This window comes from Calonectris borealis, chromosome 1, assembly GCF_964195595.1.
Source record: "Calonectris borealis chromosome 1, bCalBor7.hap1.2, whole genome shotgun sequence".
NCBI classification, from domain to species: domain Eukaryota; kingdom Metazoa; phylum Chordata; class Aves; order Procellariiformes; family Procellariidae; genus Calonectris; species Calonectris borealis.
The window spans coordinates 131752367-131771985 of NC_134312.1; the positions used below are offsets into that span (position 1 = coordinate 131752367).

General features: G+C 43.9%; 1 protein-coding gene across 2 annotated transcripts in view; it reads right to left on the reverse strand.

The window, feature by feature from the left end:
- Window positions 1-4548: 4548 nt before the first annotated feature.
- Window positions 4549-19619, reverse strand: part of PTCHD1 (patched domain containing 1) — a 35245-nt gene continuing 20174 nt past the window's right edge. For both annotated transcript variants that reach the window (XM_075134093.1, XM_075134179.1), the window contains one exon: window positions 4549-7247. In XM_075134093.1, the coding sequence (XP_074990194.1) occupies window positions 5593-7247 (1655 nt within the window). In that variant the 3' untranslated portion in view covers window positions 4549-5592. The remainder of the gene's footprint in view (window positions 7248-19619) is intronic.

Here is a 19619-nt window from a genome sequence, read left to right on the forward strand (position 1 = left end):
TTGGGGCATGCCGCTCTGTCCCAACTTATGTGCCAAGGGCAGGAACAGGTCTTTGAATTCCCTCCTGGGATGCTTTTGCCATGTTTTTCTCAAAAAAAAACCCCAAACCCCAGAAGTTCTCCCTTGTGCTTTCCTGGCAGTGGATAGGTTTCACAAGGGCTCCCTGGGGCTCCATCCCCCTCACAATTTGGAGTTAAATCTCCCCCCTGTTCTCTAATGAGATTGGGGAGGGGCTGAGGCAGGATAAGGTTTCCCCTGCCCCTGCCCTGGGTTGGGGTCCCTGGAGGTGCCCTGTGGCGGTAGTGTGGTGCCTGGCCGTGGGTGGAGGATGCTGCCTACCTTTGGGGAGGGAAAGGGGCTCTCTCCCCTCCACACCCCCTTCTTATCAGAGCTCTGTACAGTACCCTGGGAAGGCTTACTTATTTCAAAATATTTGTAAGTATCTATATGACAAGTAGTTTTAGTGATAAATGTAGGGATAAAACCATGGAAGAAATACTTTTCCCCTACGTAGCTAATTGTACAACTTGATTTGTATGGATCGGGGCTTTAACACCCACGAAGGCAGGGGAGGAAAAGGCTCTGGGTAATCCTTTCTGACCAGGGTCTTCCCAAAAGTGGCTTCCCACAGGGCTCGTGCCTTACCACATGAGCTCTGGTTCAGCAAAACCCAGCAGCGCTGTCACAACGTGAGGCACGTGAGGAGCAGGCTGCGGGCGCACGGGAGCTCGTGCATGCCCTCGGGAGACCCCGGGCTGGGCCGCGGGACGGTGACATGGGAAGCGTCCCCGCCGCAGTGCCTGGTCTGGCATCCCCAGCGCCCAGGCGGCAAAGCCACCCCTGCCCCTCCTGCGCTCCCGCCCCGCCGCCAGCTCCCCACCGTGCGGGAGTAGGTACCACAATGGGGGTCCACAGCGAACCCAAGGCTAACTCCCGTTAACTCTGCTTCCATTCCCCGCATCTCCCTGAACACGCTATCAGCTTCCAAAGTTAAGAGCAGAAACACCAGTTTGCTAAGTTTTGAATTAACCAGTTCTTCTCCCACAGAAGCCACTTGCTGAAGAGCTGTTTCTGGCTTTCTCCCTGTTTTTAAGAGAAGTCACGGTCTTCCTTCTGACTCTCCTGAACCCTGCCCAGCGATGCCGCAACTCTCTTTTGTTTTCTCTTTGAATAAAAATCAACAAGGTGTTGGCTGAGGTGGGATTTGGTGGCTCACAGGAGGACAGTCAGCCTAGAGAAAAGCATTTAAAAGTACACCTTTCGATTTACAGTACACGTTTTACCTGAATTCAGCGCTGGCTCAGAAAGCTTCTGAGAGCAGGTGCGAATCCTCACGTGGCTCAACGTAACCTCAGGCCAATTTGGTACTGTTTTCCCTCCAGGTTCATGCAGTTGACCACGATAAGTGTGTTTGCTTGTCTTTGGAAAAGAAGCTCTTTTTATTTGCCAGACAGGTTTTTCTGAGCCCTCATGGCTCTAATTTTAATCTAACTAGAACGTTTTCACTTAAACCTTTGGGCAGAAAATTCTGGCTTCATCAATTAATTTTTATAGCATAGTTATTCCAGCTATACCAACTTTTCTCTCTTCATTTTTCCCTCCAATTAGAGTACTTGTAAATTGAAAATGAACTTGTGCTGAGACAACATTAGGTTACGTTACAAGAAAACTGGACTGATCTTGATGGTCATATGCACTTAGGTTGGTTCTTTTTCCCCATGCTTACCCCATAGTAAAAATATACTGTACACCATACCTTACTGTATGGAAATTTTAATGTTTGTAGAAGATATATGTGCTCAGCGAGCCACAGTCCTATATAGTCTTGTTAGCCTTAGTTAAAATTTTTGCTGTTAGATTTTAGTCAGTGCCTGACAGTGTATAATACTCTGTTATACTCACTGAATTTATACAAAAATTGGGTCATCTATATTGCAAACAAAACCACAGTGATACCTGGGCTAAAAAGCCACTTAAGAGTATGACAAAAAACTGCTTAAGCCTAGGTAGTCTTCCAAAACGGAGGTTCACCAGTAAGGGTAAAATCTTACGCACAGTTAGCCACTGGGAGTGCTTTGGACTGAGAACAGAGCACAGCATCCGCACCTATTGATCCATCGGCGCAGTGAGGACCAATTGACTGTGGTGAAGATAATTGCTCCAGAGGAAAAAGTCAGAGAGGAGGAAGGCCAAAGTGGGTTAGCATAGTCTGAAACCTTGAGAACGTGCCGTTTCTGGTTCATGTTGAGGTATTCAAGCTACCTGTAGAGAAGGAGTATTTGGTGCATCTCTCAGACACATCAGGATTCAGGCAGAAACCTCACGGACCTGGGCTGAGTACACCTTGGACATTTTCATGGCTTTACCTCACCAAGCCTGGAATTGGGGAGCGGAGTGGCGGCTTGAGGTGAAACATGGTGAAAAATGTACGTAAGTTGGTTTTGGCTCTGTTTTGGGTTTCCTCTGTCTTGGGGATGCTTCAGAGATTGTCTCCTGCCTGGCCTTTCCTTCCCTGTGCGGAGAGGGGCCCGGCTCCTCTTCCCCCTCCCAGTCCTGGTCGGCCAGCAGGAGTTACTAGTTACTGGTGGGGTAACACTGCACTGGGAGGAACTGCTAGGGGAGGAATCTGCCCTTAAAAAGATTTGGAAGAATGGGCTGGACAAACACCTTTCAGAAATGATTTAAATGTCATTGGCTCTGCCTTGGGGTAAGGTGGTGGGCTGCAGGACTTCTCACCCTGTCTTCTGTGGACACCCAAGCACGTCCTGCGGCATTTTGCCATAGGAGTGCCTCCACATCCTTCTTCTGACAGGTTTGGAGATAGAGGAGTATTTTTATCACTGGTTTTATCACCTTCCTTGAAGATCTCTGAAGGCCTCACATGCTGAGATTTAATGAGATCTGTGAAACTACAAGCTTGTCTTTGGACATCTCTTTAAAGACACTCCTATCTATGCATTTCAATTAGATGTGAAGAGGTTTATGGTAGCCATCTCTGCATCTTGTGTTTTGCAAGTGATAGCATCAGGGACAGCAGAGGTGTAAAACCAGTGTTTGCCATGTATTCCTCTCTGCAGCGTACAAACAACCTCTTTCGCACATCTCCCATTTCCAGGTGTCCCACAAGCCAGTAGATTGCTGCTGCCAAAAGGGTTTGCAATTCCTCTGTAACTCTCAACTAATTTGCTAATGCCCTCGGAAGTTAAAAGCCACTGCAGCTGCCTGTTGAACAGCCTGGAGACAGGACGACTGTTATTTAAATGGCACAATGACCATCACAGAAAATCTACAGTGAAGTATATTTAAGGAATGATTTTTGGCTGGAAAACAGAGCCCCAAGCCTGAGTCTAAAGAAAACAGGGGAAACGGATCTTTCCCCCAGCCTCACATTCATTTGGCTGTCTTCAAGGTGTCCGCCTGATCTCTGCCAAGGCTGGAGTTGTTGTTACAGCTTCCCAGCTGCTACCGCAGCAAATGTTGTTTGTTCAAGCAAAGAGCCTGTGCATTCCTGGACACAGATTCCTTTCCTTCTGGTCAGAGAAGGGACTTATCCAGGGGAAAGCAGACGTTGCCAGCTGCACTGCCGACTCGTTTTGCTAGTCAGTATGTAACATTTTGCTTCAGGGCAAAATATCTGGTTATCTTATTTTCTGCTAGGGAGGAAGCTTTGGACGTATCTCTTTGCTTGAAAATTAATATTCACCGGGCGGCATCTGCCGGTTTTGCACAGGGCATTTGGGGGGTCACTGGGTTTGGATGCTAAAGAGAAGTTTCACGCAATGAAGCGTACCCTGGGTTTGTGACCACAGATGCGCTAATCACCGTATGGGCAACACAGGCAGCCTCCCGAGGCGCAGCGCTCCCAGTGGTCCAAGCCCCATGGCTCCTGCAATACCCCCTTGCCCTCCAGAAACTGTGACTGCGGCAAACACTGTGCCAACTGCTGAAAACTCTTCAAGTACTCTTACTTTCTGGACGAGCTGTAAAACGGAGTCCGGTTGCAATACATTCACCTTGCACCACAAAGCAACAGTCCATATGTTCATGAGACCACCCGACACGCCAGCCAGCTTCCTGCAACTGGGTTTTCACAGGCGATGTATAGTCGGAATAGTCTCAGCAAAACCTACAGAATTGGCTTAAGTATCCCCACCGGGCTTGAACCGCACGATAAAACCTTACAGTAATGAGCCTGTCGCTCTTAAGGGTGGAGGGGGTGGAGGAGGAAAGAGATGCTGCTTTATCTGTATTACTCCACATCACAGATGCTGACAGAATTATTGATTTAGAACTCACAGCTCCAAAAAGACTCAGTAATGTAATCTTTTCAAGGTTTTTTCCCCTTCCCTCAGATGTGGTGTTTTCAATAGGCCCCTTAGATACGGGCTCTTTGGGGACGTTGTTAAACCTGCCGCTGCTAAACCACAGTCCCACCCTTCGGTTTGTTCCATACAACCCTCACGGTCTACTGTCTCTTGGAAGAGCCCATAGCTGCAAGGCCTATTGCTTTACGGGTACTCTAGGAAGACTGAGGGATTAAGTTATACATTACGCAAAACTACCCACTAATCCTCTTAGTGTGCACTACCAGTGAATGGCCTGAAATAGGCTCTCACTAAAAGAGCCCTAACATTCACTTTCTTGATGACATTTTAGTATTTGAGGTTTGTGTCATGGATTTTGGTGCTGAAATATTCAGTACACCATCTTCTGTCTGCTGCTAGATCCACTTGCACGTGTTAGTAGAGTGCTAGCAAAATTACAGTTGGTAAAGCAGATTACGTGTTTAACTAGTAGCGAGACATGTATAAAATAGAATTATATATTTTCTAGAGTGACAGAGTCACTGGGATTTTTTTGTTCTTTTTTTTTGTTCTTTTTTGTTTTTATAAGAAAAAGAAACAGCTATAAAACCATGATTAAAAATGTTACAAGGGATGATTTACATTTTAAAATGATATTTTTAGAAAAAAAAGTTATTTATAACATAAAAGTGTTTGGAAAGCATTTGGTTGCTGTGCACTGCCTTCTTTCCCAGTACAGTTTGCTATCTGTTATACAGTCTTGCATAAATGTTTAGATTAGGGGAGAAAAGAAAAATTAGATGTGATGGCTAAGACCTATAAGAGCTGACTCACTGACTTGAGTTATTGCTGTGCAGAAAGTTTGTAAAGCCTTTACATCCAGCGAACATTTAGTGCTATTTCAGCCTTGACAGTTGACCTTTCAATCTGATTGGGTTTAGCCACAATAATTGCAGCATCTGCAGAACAGGCGACGCAGACGGCTGCTTAGGAACCCGACTTCTCTCATTAGATCTTACTTCATGTGTCTAAAATTCAACTCCTCTTTGCATGTGTGTGCAAATTCTCTCGTAATACCTGTTATAGGAGCCGAGCAAGGTAAAATTCCCCAGCTCTTTTTTAAAATTTAATTTTAATTTCTCCCACCATTTCGAATATTCCTGGATTTAGATTAGAGGGGGGAGGGAAAACCTCCAAACCCTTTCCTCTCCCCAGATATTTAGCCAGCCCTGGTTTCTTTTTTTTTTTCTCAGTAAGACCTAGTGTAAAAAAGCAACAAACAAACAAGTTAGACTGTTGTAATTTGGTCAACCACTCGGGTGCTATCCATATCCACCATTTCAACACACTCTATTTCCTCCCGGTTTTCAGGATTCTTCTTCTCTTTCCTCTTCTTCTTGGACGGTGGCAGGAAAGTCAGTATCACAGGTAAAATGGCAAAGCAGTGAAAGAAGGTGACTAATGCTATTAAAAACAAGCACCTGAACAGTGTACGGGTCAGATTTGAAGGCACAGCTGCAAGAGGAATCAGACCAACAATATAGCAGAGGTAGCTCTGCAAAATAGCTACCCCATGCACTTCCAGGGCATTTTTCACCCATTTAGTTCTTGTGAACTCTTTGCCCAGGACAAAGGTTGATAACAGTGGAGCACAATTGTCAATTGTATAATTAATTCCGTAAATTAAGCACAACACAGAAATACAATCTAGTTCCACTTTCCACAAGGTCATAAAACCTATAACTCCAAACTCAACCGAGGCAACAGTTAGAGTGAGCCAGACATTGATCAGAGAGTCTGCCACCAGGAATGCAGAGAAGAAGAGCAGAAATAAAGCACTAATGCAAGAGTTTTGTAAGGGGGCTCCCACTGAAGAGGCATAACGATCCATGTACACAAACGATGGATTGAAAACGATGAATTTCACCTTGGAGGTGAGAGAGAGCTTCCTCAGGGTCTCCAGGAGGTCATAAAGTTCTTCCCTCTTAGTTTCCATTGTCTTGGCCACCAAGAACATCCTGGAGGCCACGACATCGACTTCGTTGTTGTATTTCTTGGAAAAGATGATATCCTCTGAAAAATGGGCAAACTGAGGGGCCTTCAGGAAGGAGTTCCTCAACATATCAGTGAAGTTTTTCTTGGGCAATCCGGTAGAGATGTTGAGTTTCCTAAGGTAATTCAAGTAGCTTTCAAACCAAGATATCCTCACAAAGCCCTTGGTATACTCCAGCACGTCCTCCTGGACACTGGTGTTCCAGTACTCGATCGACTCGTAGATGTAGAACCCAATCACCGGGCTGTAGTTACTGAAATACTTCTGCTGGGCAGTCGTATACTCAATGGTCCGTGTCGCGGTCGCTACGATGTTGCTCAGGTCTGACCCTTCACTGACCTGCAGGTAGCCCATTAAGGCAAAGGAAATATAAACAAGGTAAAAGAGAACTACAAAAGGCTTGACGTAAGTGTTTGTTATCCAGTCACAATAATAGCGTTTAAGGAACCACACCAAAAGATGACTCTCGTAAGTGTTCGTTTCCTCTGAATCCGCTGTGTCCTCGCTGAATTTGGCTGTCAGAAGAAACCTATACCATGCAGGCTTCTCTTGCAATACCTCTGGCTTTGGTACCTTTCTGCAGAAGATACTATGCTGGTAGTTGTTTTCTATGTAGCCAGTAAACACCAGGCTGGAACCATAAAAGGAGAGTACATAGAGGTAGTTGAAGAAAATTGCAATACAGGAATTGCAGCAGAAAATCCTGGCTGCTTCAATGTTAGTGAAGGGACTGGCACCTATTCCAAAAGTGACCAGGTACATGGCAGTGGTGAGAGAAAACGAGAGCATGGAGTCTGCAAATACGGCTGCAGTCCTCTCTTTAACGTGTTGGTCTTCTCTAGTTTTCCTCCAGGAGGACAACATTTCAAAAGTCCCATATAACCCATGACCTACAATAGAAAACAAAGCGAGTATTTAAAGTACTCGAATCAACATGCGGGAAAATGTAACGTGGACATGCTAAAAGTCTCAAAGGAGACACAGCTTGCCGTTATCAATGCTTGAAGTAAACGTCCTGCAGGAGAGAGAAATTATTACGGTGGTCGAAGCCACAGAAGCACATTCGCTACCTGACTAGCAAACCTCACTGCCAGAGCTTGCGGAGAGTTCTGCGTCGCTGGCGCTGGGCTGATGGGTTAAAGAAAAAGGATTTTTTTCTGATTGGCTGTTTCGTTTCATTATTTCGGAGTGCCTGTGACGGAAGATGCTTTGAAATTAGTTTTTCCCGGTGATGGGATCTGACCTGTGGTGAAAACAAAGAAATATGACCTTGAAGTGCCTATGCTGGAAGCAGAGCATTGGTTGGTTGCTTTGTAGAACATCTGTAAAAAAATGAAACCTTCATATAAGCTGAACATTGTCAAGTAAATCAGTCACTGATTTCTCCACTTCCTATACAAATTTTTCCATCAGGAAAAAGAAATCCTAGAATCGGAGCAAACAAAAAAAGCACAAATAAATTTTAGAGATGCAGAATGGTAGAACTGATATGGAACTGCTTAAGGCATTGGTCTTCTTACTTTAATACATCTAAGGGCTTGTAAAACCAAATACAGCTCTATTTTTCTTGGCAGTTTCTACATTTGGTAATGTATTTAATTCATTTAGTAATGTATTTAATTAGCTCTTAAAATGGATATAGCATTCATGAAAGGCGATAAAGACCTGCACACCTAAAACCCTGTGTTTAACCCCCGAGTGCAGGTAAATTGGGAAAAGTGCATGGTTTTATCTTAATCCCTAGCTGGCCATCTTCCTCTTATGGTTTCTTTTTCGTGATTGATAACCAAGGCGCATTTGGAGGACACAGACCTCTGCTCTCTTGTAGTGGACCTGAGCTGGGAACGCAGCCATCAACCAGCTATCAGATGAGAGCGGCTGAGATAAAAGTAGGTTGGTGTTTTACACAGAGATGAACGTAAAAATATAGTCTTTGTATCACACCTAAAATGTCAGACTTTAATATTTTCTCATAATAATTCATATCATGTTCACCTTTACTTAATAGATCCTTTCCATCTAATCCCACCCTCTTTGCTGCCTTTTGATTACTCCTCCTCCTTATTCTTTTGCTGTTTTTTCCTGTCCCCTGTCTACCTCTCTGGTCTGCTCTTGCATTATCTCTAGAAATTCCCCAAAGCCAGTCCACAGTGTTTTGCTCTTACCCGTTCCCTCATAACATTAGATAAAACGATCAGTGCTGAATTAGTTGCTGATGACACTGAAGTGCAATCACTGGATTCTTGAAGCTGATGCTCCAGTCAGGCAGGTCAAGGTAATTCAGAGATCTTTGTTAGAATTTCAGGCTGGCTGCAGAGTACCAAAATTGCTGTATCGGCTCTGTTCCCTTCACCTGTAGATGATTATCACTTTTGCCACAAGGGCTATGAATATCGGTCAAGAAACCCCCAAACAAATGAGGTATTCTGAAGAACCAGAAAACCAGAAAGCTTATTAGGGGGCTTGGAATTAGGTGATCTTTAAGGTCCCTTCCAACCCAAACCATTCTGTGATTCTATGATTCTATGATCAATTTTATTCTTAAATGCCTCATGTAGGCTAAATATTTAATTAACTTGACCAAATAACCCTCTTGTGGTCAGTACCTTTTACTGTAGGGGCAGCTGTAGTTGATTCACTCCACCCTTCCTGCAAGGAATATCCTACCTATGTTTTAACAGATGGCAGAGCTGATCACTCTGTTAATGCTGAAAAGAATATGTATGGGGTATTTTATAAAGAATTCAAAATATAGAGCTCATAAGATGAGATAATAGGACAGCTGGTGTATCTCCTTATCACGGTCACCTGGTATTTAGAGTAACGAAGTCCGTGCTGTCATGTATATCAGATATCTTACCTACATTGTTATTTGGAGTCACGGCATGGACTACGACTGTCCAATTTGTAGCAATATTACGCTCCTGGTTTTGGTATGGCATTTGGCATTCATCTTAATTTTCCCAAACAATGTTTTACAGCTGCTTTCAGAGGCCAGGTCAAGACTGTCAATTTGATAACTAGCACCGTGCCCCCTCTTAAAGCTAATGGGGAATACTGGAACTCCCCAGACGTAAAATCAAGCAAAAAGCACAATCAGTGACTGGCACGCCGTTGCTAATTATGCTTCAAATAGTTATGTCCTAGGCTCAGTAGGGAAAGCTATCAAGCTTGCTTTCAGTGCGTTCTTTGTAAAGACAGACTGACCTTTATTTAAATGTAACTGATCATTTGCCAAAGCAGGGAGTGAGAGGTTTAATCCATTTATGGCTCCCATAAGTCCTGCAGACAGGCTCGTCTGAGAATTTCACATGGCATCATATGCATTAGTTTCAAATGAGCAAAACAGTATAAAATGAGGTCATTGAATATTACAAATTACTTCCATCGTGAGCTTTAGCTATAGCATGTTTTTGTAAAAACATTTTAGCGTTAATGGGCTCTTGCCTAAAAATACTCAAATAGCTGCATTAATTTGGAAAGCCTTTGACTTTGCAATGAATAAAAGAACTTAGAGCTAATTAAATATGATGCTGAGCATGACTTTTTAACAGGTATAAGATTTCGGATAATGTCTGATAACATGACTCCTGATACCACATATTTTCTTTAAGTAGGAAACATAAAAACACAATTTGCTCTTACATAATCTTCGAGACTACCCTCAAATGGAATCTGATTTAGAGAACTGCTCAAGTAAACCCACGAAGAGGCGTCACCGCATGTGCTCCACAAAGCCAACAGAAAAACATTTAGATACTCTTCTATTTTTGGATAGGTTCCTTTCGTTGTTTGCTACACAATCTGCGTGCTAGGAATTGGTATTTTCCTTCAACTGTACAATTTGTGATTCTTCTCTCCATTTGTATAATAGCTACAAAATTCTCATTTACCTTTAGGAAGACAAGCCTAAATGGCAAACTTACACAGTTTTTGCATTAGTGGCACTACTGACCTGATCGAGTATCCCCTCAGAAAAAGATTAAGCCCAAACTTGTGCACAAATTAGGCCTGGCAGTTCAAAGATTAGCCGTATTTAGCTAGAATGGGAATTACCTAACCTAATTTACTCCTATGAATACTGACTGCAAGCACAACTTGGGGTGACAATCTCCAACGTTGTCTAACTTGCTAATGCTTGTATAAGTCTAACCCACAGAGATTAGGGCAGATGATAGCTCCATAGAAGCGTTTTGTGAGAATTTCTTTCACTATTCTGTCATTTCAGAGTTTCCATTTTTTGCATCCCTTACTGATTGGCACCGATTACCTCTATTTCTCTTGCTGGTGCTATGTCTTCCCTATATAATATTAATGAGAAGAAGGCAAATTTTTCCTTGCAAATAAATTCTGTAATTGCTTTAATTGATTTCCCCTTTTTACTAGAGATTTAGCCACAAATCTGTAATGATTTAGAGCAATTTGTTCATTATTCACAGTCCTTCAGTAAATAATAAATATGAACTCAAACAGCTAATGGGCTACTGGAGTTCTTTTCCTGTTGACATTTTCTGTTATGAGTCACCGGTCGTGCCCTACAGTCAGGCTGTACAACCATGAGCTGGGAAGAAGGAGTACACAGAAAGATGGGATTTTTTTAAGGAAATGAGGTTCTGAATGGGCAAAGGAAAATCTTAGGGGAATGGGAGAAAGGTATTGGAGAAAATGGGGACCAAAATATTTTTTTCCTTATTCTCTTTTTCTACTACTTTGCATTGTAGGAGATACTCCTACCACATGTCTTGGATGACTGATGACAGAAATTCTGGCTTTTGTAGCCAAGGAAAATGAAGGCGGCAGTCACCGTTATTTCTGAAGAGCTTAAATTTTTTACGGGCTGAGGTGGGCTATCTTTAATTTTAGAAGCTAATAACAATACCAGCAATAAAAACAATAAATTATGCCTAGCTTAAATACAGCGCTTTTATGAGTAGCCTGAAAATGCTATAAAAAGTTTCATTTGCTTCCTTCAGGATCAAGCCTTGCAATTACACATGCTCTGCAAAATCAATGCAGGGCATACATGAGAGAAAAAAAGCACCTGCAGAAAGTTGTGAAAACTCAGGCAAAATTTTCTGTTGCTTAAAATTATCAAATTATTTACTTCATTTTAAGCACTACTTATGTGCAGGCACTTAAACTGTTCTTTTTAGTACCATTTTAAAATCTCAAAAAAGAAATGCATCCTTTCCCCTGCTAAGTGGTTGTTCAAGCAACAGGCCTTTACGAATGGGCATCGGCAGCCTAGGCTTAAAGTTGGCTCCGCTCCTGCCTGGCAAATGGCAGGACTGAAGCAGAGAGGGGTGAAGGGATTTAAAGCAGCCCCAGAGCCTGAGGGAGGGCAGCGAAGTGACCTCCCGGTCACCGCAGTCACAGAGCAGCTCTCTGTTCGCTTGGCTTAATTGCTTCCCTCAAACAAAGGCTGCTGCCTGCTTTTAGTGTTTAAGGGATAGGTTCAATTTTGCACCGAAATCATGTGAGGTTTTGATCTTATCGTGGTAAGATGAGGTTTGGGTATTCAAATAGATGACTTCTGTAAGGGAAAATAAGGGGAACAACTGAGAACAAGGTTTGGTTCCTCCTGCAGTTTTACCCACCTATGCAGGTAGAGAACAACAGCACGCTGTGGCTCTCATTTTTTTGTTCTTACTGTTTCGAAGGCTGTGTGTGCGTGCGTGTGTGTTTGATACTTGCGTACAATCTCTCTGAATAAAGTCTCACTTAGAGGTTGTGAAGTTCCAGCCTTCTGTGTGGAAGGTCGCGTTTCAGGGGTAATTAATTTTATTCATCCCACTTTAATGCAGTGGCACACAAAACGCTAATAATGATTGACCTCCACCCCAGCGAGGCTGAATGCTGCACCAGTACGTATGTTGCCCATTAACTGCCAGAATTAAGACTAATAAAGCAGCGGACTGTCTTCCTAAGGGGGCAGCTCCTCTAGCAGCAAAGCTGGGTTAAGAGGTGTTTCCCCCTTCTCAGGCTTCCCCTCCCCTACCAAAGTTTGCTGCTCCCTCATTGCTACTAATTCACCTGTTTCTAGTCTAAACTGGAGTAAAGGAATGGTCGGGATTAGAAACATCAGCAACCTTTCTTTTTTTGAGGGTTACTTTTTAATCCGAAATCTTTTCCTGGCACTGATGGCACAAAAGACTGGCTGAACTTGGGAATGAGTGCTGGTAGGAGCGTTGTATGGGAGCCTTGTAAACTGGGTAGGCAAAAACCTGAAGTGGAAGCATGCTCTGATGGAGTTACTGAGGTTAAGTCTGGATTCTGATTTAAGGTTTTTGCTTGTATTGTAATGGCTGCATCCTTGTAACACTATCCGTTCAGCTGGATGAATGCTGCCTCACGTAGGTTGATTTAAGCCTGAAATCATCCCACTGAATAGGAGCACTTGTCTGCAAGAGGAATTTAGCGTGCTGTGAAAAAGTGTGTGAATTTACAGAGGACTAGCTATGTTGCACCAGCTTTCTTTGTGGAAATCTGTGAAGGAGAGCTTGATTCACATTCAAAGTGGAGTGAAATATCACCCATGGGGACAAACACCGGATGAATTAACATGAAATAGCTAGGATGCTATGAATTCATATCCCAGCTTGCTGCCAATGCAGGCAAGGTCTCAAGAACTGCACGTGTGCAAAATTAGTACATGGGAGATCAGAATCATACCGCAGGGATTGCCTTTTCCAAAACGATACCTGTAATAACATATGATATAATGAAGGTGCAATGAATTTTCCTAGCTGACAGTATTAAAAATAACTGTACACTGCTCAACTCTGGGATTGCTTTCCACAGTAATGTCAACAAAGAGGCTGCGATAATTTCCCCTTGCTGACTTATTTTTTCCAGCTAGATCAGTGAGCTTATCAGCTCCCATCTTCTAAAAAGGCAAGTGAAACTGCTAATCTGGAGTCCCTCTGTCACAGGAGTCGCAATCAACCAGTTGTTGACTAAACACGCGACCTGCCTCATGCGGCCTCTCCCAGCAGGCACAATTTTAACTTGGAACATATAGCGGGTTCAAAGTGTTACTGAATATGCAGGCAGACCATGAGAATTTGCATCCAGTCAAAGCAAACATCTGGCTTCATACCTTGTTCTCACTAAAATAATAAAATACTACAGCTAACCGAGACCCTTCAGCATGCAGATAGAATTAGCACCAAGTCTAATTTACACGACAGTTTTCACTGAGTTTATAGCAAATTAGTGGCAGGGGTTGAGCTGAACACTTAAAATCACCGCTAGCATGCTCTTGCAACAAACTGTGGGTTACTTTAACCAATGTCCGCCTTTGTGGTCCATAAACGGCGCTGCGTGAGCGTCGGACCTCAAAGAGGATGCATACCGTTGGACTTCCCACCGCATGCAGACTTGCCCGTCCCAAACATTTCTGCTGAGCAAAGAAGATGCACTGCAACTCCTACCTGCTTTTCCTACTTGCCTCAGTATTTCTGGGAGTCCAGTTCAGAGTGTAGAGTAAAATCCTACAGGATACTAACACCCTGCAAGGTACTCATCTGATCAACTGTGTTTCCAGGCAGCAGTGTTCGTCTCAGGGGAATTGTGGCAAGGGGTCTGAGGGCTGTGGACAGTTGAGCAGTCTTCAATGCATCCACCTTTGCAAAGTGAGTGAAGCCCCAGCCACCCAAGCCCAGCCTGACTTCATTTCATACCTCCAAGCACAGGTTCAAAGGGCAAGTAAGCCTGAACGCTACGTGCAGGCGTGGTACCTGGATGAAGAAGAGCACATGAAGAGCGATATAGGATGGGATGTACTGGTATAAGCAGAGGCTGTACACACTGCAACGCTTTCTTCACCTCCTGTCACACAGACCCTACATGCCTGTATTGTAACAGGTATGACAACATACCTCAAAAATATGACGACAATGCTGTCAGGGAGGTTCAGTATTTGCAATTACTGTTTTAAAGACTACTAAATTTTATGCATGTATCACTAAGGTGTACTCTGCCTGTAGATGTTAACATCCGACTTGGGATCGTCCCAAAAGAGAAGCATGCCGAAATTAGCTATGTCAGTCTGTAAGGCATTTAGGCACGATACCAGCAGATCAATCTCTGGGATTGCTTTACATTTGAATATTAGCCATTCCCCCTCAATTGTCAGGCTGGTCTCTCCAGCCATGCTTACAACAGACCGGCCACCCCAGTCAGAAAGCCCCAGGCATGCCCATGTATTCCTCAACTTACTACTGGGATCAAAAACACGAGCGTCTTGGCACATTCTCACCAGATAAAAATCTGCCTCAGTCTCCGGAGAGAGAGTTGTGTTTTGTGCTGTATCTACTTGGCAACCAAATAAGAGAAACCGAAATGTTTAATAATACGCTCCCAGTATCTGCTGTGTTTCACAGCTGTGGGCGGCTGTGCCCACAGAAGCGCACCGCTGAAGAGCAAGTGTCCCCGTACAACACCCTGTATTGGTTGGTGCATGCAGAGGAGAAACCTTCAACTGCCGTTCAGCGCCTCATGCTACGAGACCACAATGTTATTTTCAGTCGTAGTTCCTGCAGAAAGCCTCTCTGGGCTGTTAAGCCTGCGCTCAAATTGCTTAATGCAGGGGCAATCAGCGCAAGGTTTATGCCTCATTTAGGTCTCGTGCAGCGCTGCCATGCACAGCCGAAAAGGGGGATAGCTTCCCCGTAAGACTCTCAGGGATCTGCTGCACCGCAGTCGTCTTGATCCCCGTCTTCTGGCAATGAACGTCTGCTGTAATATCCTACATTTTCTACGCTTCTAAACTTAACTTTTGGAGATGCAGCATAGGATTAGCTCTCTGTTCTCCTCTGAAACAGTCTGTTTTGGTCAGGCGCAGCCCTTTCTGACTTATACTAAAAAGTACCCATTTGCACAAAGGATGCACTGACAAAAAGAAATCGCCCTCATGCTCTCAGTCTCACCCTAAATGGTCAGGACACACTCAGCGATGCTTGGGGTACCTGATGCATCCCAATTATAAACTCCCCAGTACTATCTTTCATCACGGCAAACAAGCAACAATGAGCTGATGTTTTAGAAAATGGTACAGATCACAAGCTAATTTTAAGAGCGTGATCTACATATTACTATTGAAATGAAAATCATTCTACATTTAAATCCCTAGCTCTGAAGAAATACATACACATACACAAGACACATGTAGACATTCCTGTCATTTTTCTACCTATGTAAGTGGAAAAGAAACAAAGAGAAGGAGAAGTATTTTAAATAAGCAGAATTAAACAATGCCTCAGTATTCATGGCAGTAACATGGTTCGCCACTTTTTACTTCTGGAGTGTGTGTGTTTTAAAGCTATTCATTATAAAAAAACCATCTTCTCACTTAATATTGCATTTTCAAATTATTTTTTTTAAACCATACCAAATTCAATTCAAATTAATAGCCTCTTATTATAATGATTATATGGGTAGTTCAGCAGCTACGTGGGGTTAATCTTGAATAGTCCCATTTGTTTCAATAGAGTAAAAATTACTGATTTAGGCTTTGGGAAAATGTTGGGTTTTTTTGCTTGGATCACCCTTTTTTAGTATTGAACCAATGTAATACTTGAGATTTTGTTGTTATAGTGATAGCAAGAATGTCAGATAAGCACATTTTAAAAACAGAAATACACTGGAGAGAAAATTTGAGTGGCTCTCTTATTTTGAGAAAGACAGGTAAGCAAAGCAAGTTATAGTTCAAAATCTACTTCTATATATAAAGTGAATATTTAATTCCACTTAAGAATTGGTAAAGGCTTGTTTTGGCGTTCAAATAGCAGGCTGTCAACTCTGTTTAAACGTGTGACTTGCTTTCCTCTGTTTTCATGAAAGATCTGGCAAAAGTTAAAAGTCATATTTCGTTCAGCGCAACAGAAGGAGCTGAGCATTAGCGAAATCTGGTTTTAGCTGCTGGAATATTTATGTCTGCACGGCGCGCTTATCTACCGACTACGCAGACCTTGCGCAGATGCGAACCGCAAGCATTGGAGCCAAACCCGCGCCGTACGTGCAAGCCTGCGGTTCTGGGGCAGACAGCAGGGGAGCATCTAACTCCTGCTGGCCTTCAAAGGGTCTCCCCGCCCGGGAGTCCCCCGCTCCTCCCAGTAGCGCCTCTTGGTCGTCTTTAACTCAGAAACACCAGAAAATCCCCCAGGAAGCACAGCGCCCTGCCTAAGCTGTTATTTGAAGGGACAGGGAGAAAGGCTTAGTTTTGCGATGTGGAGGATGACGAGAGGAGGAGAGCACGGGGCTGCGGCTGCCCGCTGCCGCTGCTGGTGCGGGGTACGGACCCCGGGCTGCGCAGGGGGAGCCAGGACCACCCTCCGCACCAGGGGAGCCGCACGGGGTGGGAGAGTCCCATGCCAGGATAGTAAAGGAAGGACAGATGTAGCCGGCAAGATGAATGTCCCCCCTGACGCATGTATCTCAAGCCTCACTAGCCAAGGAGGTGGTTAGATGTTGAGTCAACATGTTAAGTACCACCGTGCTTGTCTCGCATATGACATGCTTAGATCCCTATCAGCATACAAAATTGCAAACTGATTTTCCCCACAAAGTGAGTTTTTGACAGATTCTATGTAAAAAAATTATTTAATGAAAGCTACCTGCAATCACCTGTGAAAGGTTAATGTTTACCACGTTACGGAACAGCCAAGTGACATACAGTATGTGACAGCTCCTGAAGACAGAGTAAGACACACTGAGAATATGTTCAAATATATATAATCATGTTTTAAATCTGTTTTAAATTTCTAAGCCCACAAGCTAAAATATCATTTGCTTCTAGAAGTGTTGTCCTAGTGGAATATGGGCCAGTGGAATACGGATTGGTTTACCACACTTCAAGTTCCCCTTTTCTGGTGAGAAAGCTGCAACGAAAACATCTCAGGCGTACCCTTAAAGTCTCCTTTTTAAGCAATGTTTGTCATTACTTGTAATATAAAGATCAGCCATATGTGAAACACAATGTTCAAAAAGTTGCAAAACTTCAGTTAAAGCACGTAAGATCTATTATTTTTACTGATTAAAAAAAAAAGAAAAAATGAAAAATAATTACAAGTTTGGAACTCAGCTTGCGCCTTCCACCAAGCACCCAGACTTAACTTACTCCAGTTTAACTTAATCCATCTCTGCCAGTGTCCTCTGCCGGAACGCAGAGGTCTCATGACCTGGCAATGGCAGCCCCCCTGCCTGCCACACGTGCCTATCGGCTATGGCCTATTTGGGGGAAGTCATTTATTGGAAGGCCAAAACGTGCACCATCTCTCTCACAGAAAGGCCTAAAATGAAAAGTCACGTCAGTTCCCACTGACCTTCCCCAGGTCTTCATTGACCGTCCGAGTCCAGTATGCAAAGTATACCACAAAGGTATATATGTATTTCCTACATGTATAAATAGAGATAGCAAAAGGTTTCTTTTCCCTAACCTCTGATCTTCCAATGTATCTTCATGTATGTGGAAGTTTCTCTTGAGGAACTTCACTACTTGAAGAAAATCAGGATGTCAGAGTCAAACTCTCAGTACCTTTGACTGTTTGGGACTTCTCTGACGAGGCCCTCCATTAAACCATCACACGCACTGACTCCTCTGCAGTTAAAAGAATGTAGACACTAAAAGTATAACATCTTTCTGCTACTCTTCGCATAAATGAATGCTCATTCTATGTACTGCATCACCTGTAACGCACTTTTCACATGAAACAAGTGTATATTGGAGCACCACCACTCAAGAGGAAATGCCTGATCTTACTCAACGATTGTACAGCACTTGGTTTCAATATTAAACTGTTCTCTGGACTGACTTCCTACAGATACAGCTCCTCTTTTCCAAAAAGCATTATATTTACTGAGTCATCGACACTCTTCTGAAGCAAGAAGCACGCATGCATGCAAAGATTTCGTTGGGGTTTGTGGAGGTGAGGGCGGAACATGGGCACACGTTGGCTGTGTTGCCATCATACGTGGCCGGCTGCAAGCTCTACTTGCCGCTTTTGCACTGCACGGGAGAGGGCTGGTACAAGTGTCTAAAATACTCTGCCACCATTTGTATTTTAAGCCTATTTCCTTCCCATGCGTTAGTGGCTTCTTGGCTTTTGGGTTCCTCAAGGGGCTTGGGGCATCATCCTTCAGGAGGAGAACTGGAGAGAGGGAGACCAGCAGGTGGAGGAGGTGGTTAATCACCTCGCCTTTGGTGGAAAACACTGACTTTGGTGAGAGGACTCATTGGTACACTGAGTGAGGAGAGGTGGGCTGGGGGCCTACTTCTGCTCTTCCCTGCGAGGAACAGAAATGCCAGGTGATGCTTGAGGGACTGCAGAAGATGCATGGCTGCTTACAGAGCTCAGGAAGAGATTGAGGGACTGAGGAGAGAAAAGGAGAGGAAAAAGGAATAACGAGGAACGTGACGTGCTTGGGATTCTGCTCAGGGTAGATAAAACCAGATAATTTTATTTATTTCTTAGAAGAGGAATGAAAGGAACAAAACACAAAATGTTTTAGGACTGTAACTGAGCTGTGCAGGGTTGAACTGGGAAAGCTGAGCAGATGGAGTGACAAAAAAACAAGTGTACTTCACGGCACTCTTGGAGTCCTTTGGCAGTGTGAAAAAAGCAAAGGATGAATGGTGGAAATCACTGGGAAATCTGAAGCAGCTGAGGTATGGTGGGGAAATCTGAGATACAACTGCAGGGTATGGTGGGGACCTGTCTGGGAGCCAAGAATACAGGGAAAAGGGTAGGAGCAATGGGCCTAGCTGTGGCTGAGGAGAGGGGAGGATGGGAGAGAAGAGAAATTTAAGAAACCAAAATGGCAGAGGGGACACACTGGCAAGAGTGGGGAAAACAGGAGAAAAGATGAAGGAAGCTTAGGGGGACCAAAAGATGCTGAGAGCTGTGGAGCCATCAAGAAGGAGATGCTGTGGCCTGGAGCAGGGAGACGGGTGAGACCTGCTGGAGGAGGCTGCTGGAGACTGCAAACGAGATGGATGAGATGGGAGAAAAGGGCAGGGGGGCAGCAAGCTGCGGCAGCCAGCCGAGGGAGGACGCGCTTCTTCCCGGCACAAAGAGACAGCAGAGGGGCAGCCGGACAGGGAGAGCGAGAAAGCTTAGCTCGGGGAATAAAAACAAGAGAGACTCAGTAAGCTTCACATTTTTATTAACTGACAGCAGGAAAATCGGTGGAAAAGTACTATACAAAGTCAAACATTTGTGTGTGTGTGTTACCTTTGCGTGTGGACTGAAGGGCACTGGGGA